Raw genomic sequence first — 6,899 nt, forward strand, 5'->3', positions numbered from 1 at the left:
CCCAGAAAGGAACCCAACCCCCATGTCCAGGGGAGGAAATCTAGTGGGAGGTGGCAGGGAAGCCACCCACAGGCTTCTAAGTTTAGCCCAGTGCTCCAGACCACTCCCCTCACCCGCCTCCAAGGCCCAGAGCCAGGCATGACCTCATCCTTTTCTCCAAGACTCCACCCTGCCTGCCCGGGAGTCCTGCCTTTGCAGACAGGGGGCCAGCCTGGCAAGCACCCTGGAGAGATGGGACTCCAGGCTCACAGGGACCAGGAGAGAAAGACAGGAAGCCACACACATGTTGGAGCCTGTGGCCTTTATTCATGCCCCACACCAAGTACAGCCAGATGCAAGGCCCCTGCCCAAAGCAGAAACACCGGGGGCCCGGGACTCTGGGTTACACCCTCCAAGTCCCCTACCCCACATACTCTCCTGTGAGCCAGAAGTGTATAAAGTGCTGGTGTGATGATCCTCTGGGGAAGGCCAAAGGGATCAAGAGCCCCACCCCTGGACCAAGGCAACAGGAGGAGGGACTGTGCTCTGGTTCCCAGAGTGCTGAGTCGGGGCCTACGGCCACCACCATCAGGGCTGGGGAAGCGCGATGCAGTCCTGGGCAGGAGGGAGTTGGGAAAGGGAGCCTTCAGCAGGGATCCCTAATAGGGTGGGGCTGTTGGGGGCAGGGGAAGTTCCTGCACCCTGTGAAGGGAGGAGGGGAGGCTTGGGACCTCAGAGAATGGGGCAGCCCCTCCGGCGCTTGTTCTTGCGGACCTGGAGGCCAGCTCGAGTGGCCATCTCAAACACCTCCCGCACCCCCTCCTTGGTCTTCGCTGAGCACTCAAGGTAGCCAAAGGCACTGATCCGGTTCGCCATGTCCCGGCCTTCCTCAGATCGAACAGGCTCCTGGGAAGGCAGGAGGAGAGTCGTCAAAGGAAGCTGCTGGTTAGGTGTACCTCACCCATATTTGTAACAAGAACAAATATCTCCTCCAGCCCTGACCCCACGAAGCATCCAAGCCCCGGCCACCGTGGATGGCTTCTAGGCTAGAGACCCAAGACTCCTACTTAGCTTCAGAATTCTCCCCATCAGCCCTATACCCCACGGTACACTCTTCTCTTGCCTGAGTGAGGATCTACCATCCCCTGACCGACCTCCCAGCCTCTGTTCTCACTTTCTTCCAATCCATCCTCTATGGCTGCCAGAATCAGTTTTCTAACATGCTGACTCTGACCATATCTGTCCCCAGTTTAAAACTCTGCCATAATTATGTTCAAAGAATAGTCTAGATTCCTTATCCTGGCAGCTCTCCCTAATCAACTCGTCCTCTGGCTAGAAAGCCACTTACCAGGTCCCCAAATAAGCCAGCTCCCTCACTCTGGGCCTTTTCCCAGCCACTTAGAATACCCTCCGTTCCACATCCACAGCAGCCCACACACCTCCCCAGGTATACTCTGATGGCTCCACCTGCATACCTCAAGCAAAACATCTACTCTAAGAACCCGGTTCCCTGAGGGCAAGGATTTTCTCATTCATCTTAATAGCTCCAATGCCAAACAGCGGACAACAGACAAAATGCCAAATGACCTTGAACAAGTCACCGTCCTCTGACAGTCTCATGGAATATTGGGTCAGACCCTAAGGGCCCCTCTGGTTCTCCCTCACCAGGGTGGGGGTGCCAGGGGGGTAGGAGGTGGACACTACCGTCACTTCTAACATGGGGAGTCAGTAGGAGGGAGGCTCCTTCACCAGCCTGCAAGCCCTCAGAGGGCACCTTCCTCCCCAAGGCCTCCCAGCCTGGCGGCTGCACCCACCTGCTTCATCTTGGCCAGCTCTCTCCGGGTATGTTCATCTTGCCTCAGGTCCTTCTTATTCCCCACTAGGATGATGGGCACGTTGGGGCAGAAGTGCTTCACCTCTGGGGTCCACTTCTCAGGAATGTTTTCTGCACAGACACATCCCGACAGGTGTTGGTGCCTCCACTTAGGCTAGAAGGCTTCCCCCGGGTCCCCTTGTCTCCGCGGGGCAGAGTCTTAGAGGCTATTCAGCATGAATAGCCACCCCCGCCCCCCTCACAGTACACACCCTTCCCTGAGCCCTCGGAGGGCCAGAGTCACCACAGGGAAGGAGGCTAACGGGGCTCCCCGGCACCCCTCCCACACAGCTTCTGAAGATGGCTGAAAGGAGCCAAGGCAAGAGCTCCCTCTGGTTGGTTGATTCCAAGGGATTCTCAGCCCCCTCCCTCCAACCCCCTCACCCAGGCTGTCGGGGCTGTCGATGGAGAAGCACATGAGGATGACGTCAGTGTCCGGGTAGGAGAGAGGCCGCAGGCGATCATAGTCTTCCTGCCCTGCTGTGTCCCACAGAGCCAGCTCCACCTGACACACAGGGCCAGTGCTTAGCTAGCCTGAGGGCCCCATTTACACACCCCACACCCTGCCACCCAGAGGTCCTCTCTGAAATCCTGGTCCCTTAGGTTCACTGAACATCTACCTATTGAACACCTACTATGTGCCAGGGATAGTGCTAATCATTGTCACACAACATAAACTAAGGTGAGTTTCTTAAATCCTGAGACAACAGCGTTTGATCTTTGTGCAGTTTGAGCTGCCATCGGGAGCGCCACTATTTTATTTAATACTCATAAAAACCCTTCGAAGGAGGCCTTACCATTATTTCCATTTCACAGCTGGGGGAGCTTAAACCCAGAGGCAAAGGGACTGGGCCCAGATTACAGAGCCAGCGTGTAAAAAACCAGGAGGTTATCCAGATTTCCTAAGACTGCAGTTTCACTTCCTAACTCCCACTGGTTCCAGCAGGGAGAGTGAAGCAAGGACATGGGTGGATGGTGAGCACGGACATCCCAGGTCCGTAAGGGATGGGGGCAGGCGTGGTTCCAAGGGGCTCTTCGCCCTTACCTGCTTGCCGTCCACCTCTATGTCGGCGATGTAGTTCTCAAAGACAGTAGGGACATAGACTTCTGGGAACTGATCCTTGCTGAAGACGATGAGGAGGCAGGTCTTCCCACAGGCCCCATCCCCCACGATCACCAGCTTCTTTCGAATGGCAGCCATGGCTGGGGCTGGTAGGGAAGAGGCAGTGGGGATGTTGGGAAAAGACAGTAAGTCCACAAACACTTCTCTAGGGCCCCCAAGCCCTCCCTGGAAACCGAGGCATCCAGTGAAGGGAGAGGAGGGAGGGAAAAGGGCTTGCTCAGGCATGTTCTTGCCAAGAACCAAGTGGTCGGGCAACTGAGCTTGAAATTCCTAATCTCAAGGTCAGGGACAGGTCTCCCCCATGGGTTAGGATACAGAAGTGGGAGGTGGAAGAACCACCCACTTGGGAGCCAGAAAGCATGAGTTCTAATCTAATCTACTCCCCAACTGTGGGCCCCTGGACACCTAAAGGGGTGCTCAGGGACCAGTGACGTGTCCAGAAGGGCAAGCTTTTATCTATTCTACATATCAGGGTTTCAAGTCAGATGTATTTTTTACCAGGATTTCGATACTTTTTAAAGTTTAATAATTGTGAAGGTCCAATCTGGAACACACTGTCCCAAAGTCAGTACAAGTCATGCCTGCCCAGCGAAAAACAAAGAGTCCCTACCCATATGGTTGGGTAAGGGAAAGAATATTTATCACACCCCTAGGTGCCAGGCACTATGGTGGGCATTTGGACAAAAATCACCTCCCTCAGTCCCCAGAAGCCTGGAAGGTAGGTAGTGAGCTCCCCATTTTGACAAACTAGGAAAGTGAGATTCATTGAGGTTAAGACACGAATTCAGAGTTGTGGCAGGGATGGCACTCAAAGCAGGGCTGTGTGACTCTAGAGTCTGTTGCTTTTCTACATATCACCCCAGAGGTGGGAAGGAGAGCAGAGGGAGGGAAACCCAGACAGAGGGCAGCGGCAGCAGCCAGCAGGCTTCCCTGGCCCACCCTGTCCCGGTCCCCAGAGCCCCGAGTCACACAAAGGAGGCTCAGTCCAGGCAGTGCCCACAGCCCACATTCGGGCAGCCTGCCTTCCTCCCCCTGCTTCCTACTGGGCCTGGAAGCTACACTGGGTCACTCAGCCCCAGGCAGGGGACAATGACCACACTGTAGGGAGCCACACATCTACCACAGCAGAGCGACTGAGAATAATCCACTAGGGAATCACCTCCACCCACTCCCTGGAACAGCCCCTTCCTCCACTCTGTCCAGCTCACCCTGAGGTCCTGCCCACCCCTCCCTGTGACTCAGGGCAAGGAGTCAGCTTCCTGGGGTTTCCATGTGGTCCCTGCCCCCAACACACACCAAAGAGCATCTGCACAGTTCATCACACCTTCCCAGCTTCCCCGCGCCTCAGCTGAGCCTCACTTCCTCCTTCCCTGGGGAGAGGAGCTGACCTCCAGTCGGCTGGAGTTCCCAGGCCTACAGCCGAGGAGGAAGAGAGGGCGGGCTCTGGGCCTGAGATGAAGTCGAAGCTGTTGGGAGAAGCGGAGGCTGGAGCCTGTGCTGGGAGGAGCCCCCAAAAAAGAGACAAATGAGGGCCAGTCCCAGCACCAACCACACAGGGAGTAGTTAAAAAAGAAGGGGACGGTAACCTGATCTCTACCCCAAACCTGGCTTTTTCTCAGTCCCACATCCTGTCAAACTAGGCTGAGCTCCTTTACTCCCCACACACCACCACCACCTCACAGCCCTGCCTTGGTCTGCCTTTTAGGGAGCGAATACTCCAGCCCAAGGCAAGCTCTCTTCAGCAGTGGGGTCCCGGGTGGCCTCCTTCCCCTCCACACACACATGCACAACAGTGGGATGGGGGCAAGTGGATATGAATCAGAGGGAATTTATAGGAGTTGAGTGCACGGCCACACTCTCCCCATCACAACAGGGGCTCTCTGATACCCCCAAAACAGGCAAGAAGGCATTCACCCTGCCAGCAGATCCCCTCCAAAAATGGAAACCACCCTTCAGAAAAGGGGGTCTCAGGCTTCCCTGGTGGCGCAGTGCTTAAGAATCTGCCTGCCAATGCAGGAGACGGGTTCGAGCCGTGGTCTGGGAAGATCCCACGTGCCATGGAGCAACTAAACTCGTGTGCCACAACTACTGAGCCTGTGCTCTAGAGCCCGCGAGCCACAACTACTGAGTCCCTGTGCCACAACTACTGAAGCCCGCGTGCCACAATTACTGAAGCCCGCGTGCCCTAGAGCCCTGTGCTCTGCAACAGGAGAAGCCACTGCAATGAGAAGCCCGCGCGCACACCGCAACGAAGAGTAGGGCCCGCTCACCGCAACTAGAGAAAGCCCCTGAGCAGCAAAGAAGACCCAACGCGGCCAAAAATAAATAAAATACATTAATTTTTAAAAAAAAGAAAAGGGGTCCCCTGGAAATTCCACCCAGGTGACCAGCACCCTCACCTACTCCCACAGGTTCCATTGGTCCAACTGTGGGAAGACAGGCTGGGGTAGCCTCAACCTGGGATGGGCAGTATTGATGGAGGGATGGAGCGCATTCACCACTAGGGTGAATACCAATTGCTTAGGCATGAGTATGCCCGCCCCAGGCAAGGCAGTTTAGGTGGCACCAGACGGTGGTGGGCAGAGGCCAGAACTCCAGGGCAAGGGCATGCATTAAATGACCTAGAGCCCCCCCATCTCAATTAGAAGATGTTCCCTTCAGGCTCAGAAGAGTAGTTGGCCCAGGCCGGGCCAGGCCACCAGGCCCAACGCCAAGATGGCGAAAACAACAGCTCCCTGTGAGAGGCAGCCCCTGAGGAACTGCCCCACTGACCCTAAGAGGGGCAACCAAACCCCACACGGGGCCTGGAATGACCCTGGAATTTCTGGGGCCTTCCCTGGAATAAAACAGCTGCCGTCTCCTCAGTCATTCTCTAGATTTCCAGATGAACCAGGTTCTGCTGTACCCTGCCCACCACCCCTGAGGTCTAGGGAAGAAATCAGATACCTCCTCCTCAACTTGAAAACCACACACACACACACACACACACACGCACGCACGCACGCACACACACGCACACACGGGCTGGATCCTTCCCAATCTCCTGTACCTCCACTCCAGGCCGGCCCCAGAAACCATCTAGGGCGACGTCCAGACCCCCGGGGCAGTGGCAGCCCCCGCGGTCACACCCGCCCCTATTCCCGCCACTCCACCGGCCCGGAGTGGGGGATTCCCACCTCAACCCGGACTCGGGCCCAGACCCACACCCAAGCCCAGGTTCACAGAGGGCCGCCAGGCCTGGGAGCTAGAGCGTCTGCGCTGGGGCTCCCTCGCGGAGACCCAAGTTGCCGTCTCTCCCCTCGCCCGGCCGGGCAGGTTCCGGGAAGCCGGGAGAAGGGAACTGACTCCGACTCGGACACCAAGAGGCGAGAGGCCCTGCGGGGCAATTCCCGGGGCCCCTCACTGCAGCCCAGGAGGGCAGGGAGGGGCCAAGCCGGCCCGACCCCTGCACCGCCCAGACGCCGCGTACGAGGGGGAGCAGGCGGCCCGCGCTCGGACCAAAGCCCCTCCCCGGCCGGCGCCCCGAGCTCCTGCCAGGCGGAGAAGGGGGGAGTGCTCTCCTGGGGATGAGTTCCCAGGACGACCCCGCCGCCCAGAGCCCCAACCCGGGATACCTTCCGCTCCGCCGCTTCCAGCTGCGCGGCCGGTGCCGGAGGCAGAGACTGACCCGAGGGGCACCGCCCCGCCCTCCTCCAGCGCCGCGGCGGGGAGGGGCGACTCGCGGGGAGGGGCGGGCCGGGCGTCCCTTGGCTCCGCCCGCCCACGGCCCCCACTCACGGCCCCAGAGGGTCGCCCAGCGAGAGTCCCCGGGATCTGGGGGAGATGCTGGGACTGTGGAGGAGTGGGCAGCGGGGCGAGGCGCGGCGAACGGGACCCCTGAGGACTCTGCCTCTGCCCCACCTTCCAGCTCCTAGTGGCGGACCG

General features: G+C 58.2%; 1 protein-coding gene across 1 annotated transcript; it reads right to left on the reverse strand.

Annotated features, from left to right (window-relative positions):
- Positions 1-290: 290 nt before the first annotated feature.
- On the reverse strand, positions 291-6,848 carry RHOC (ras homolog family member C). Its single transcript, XM_079944177.1, has 5 exons — positions 6,590-6,848; positions 2,898-3,061; positions 2,237-2,357; positions 1,794-1,924; positions 291-885 (listed from the first exon to the last, which is right to left on the reverse strand). The coding sequence occupies exons 2-5, from the start codon at positions 3,051-3,053 to the stop codon at positions 712-714; spliced, it is 582 nt and encodes a 193-aa protein (XP_079800303.1). The 5' UTR covers positions 3,054-3,061; positions 6,590-6,848; the 3' UTR covers positions 291-711.
- Between the last annotated feature and the right edge of the window lie 51 nt (positions 6,849-6,899).

This window comes from Stenella coeruleoalba (assembly GCF_951394435.1).
Source record: "Stenella coeruleoalba genome assembly, chromosome: 1".
Classification (NCBI taxonomy): domain Eukaryota; kingdom Metazoa; phylum Chordata; class Mammalia; order Artiodactyla; family Delphinidae; genus Stenella; species Stenella coeruleoalba.

What these genes read in the sequence shown, in the direction of transcription:
- RHOC (XM_079944177.1), bottom strand. Translation starts at nt 3,053, where the DNA reads ATGGCTGCCATTCGAAAGAAGCTGGTGATCGTGGGGGATGGGGCCTGT. An exon ending in TAGAGGTGGACGGCAAGCAG is followed by an intron (nt 2,358 to 2,897) that starts GTAAGGGCGAAG and finishes CCTGTGTGTCAG; the next exon opens with GTGGAGCTGGCTCTGTGGGA. An exon ending in CGACAGCCCCGACAGCCTGG is followed by an intron (nt 1,925 to 2,236) that starts GTGAGGGGGTTG and finishes GTGTCTGTGCAG; the next exon opens with AAAACATTCCTGAGAAGTGG.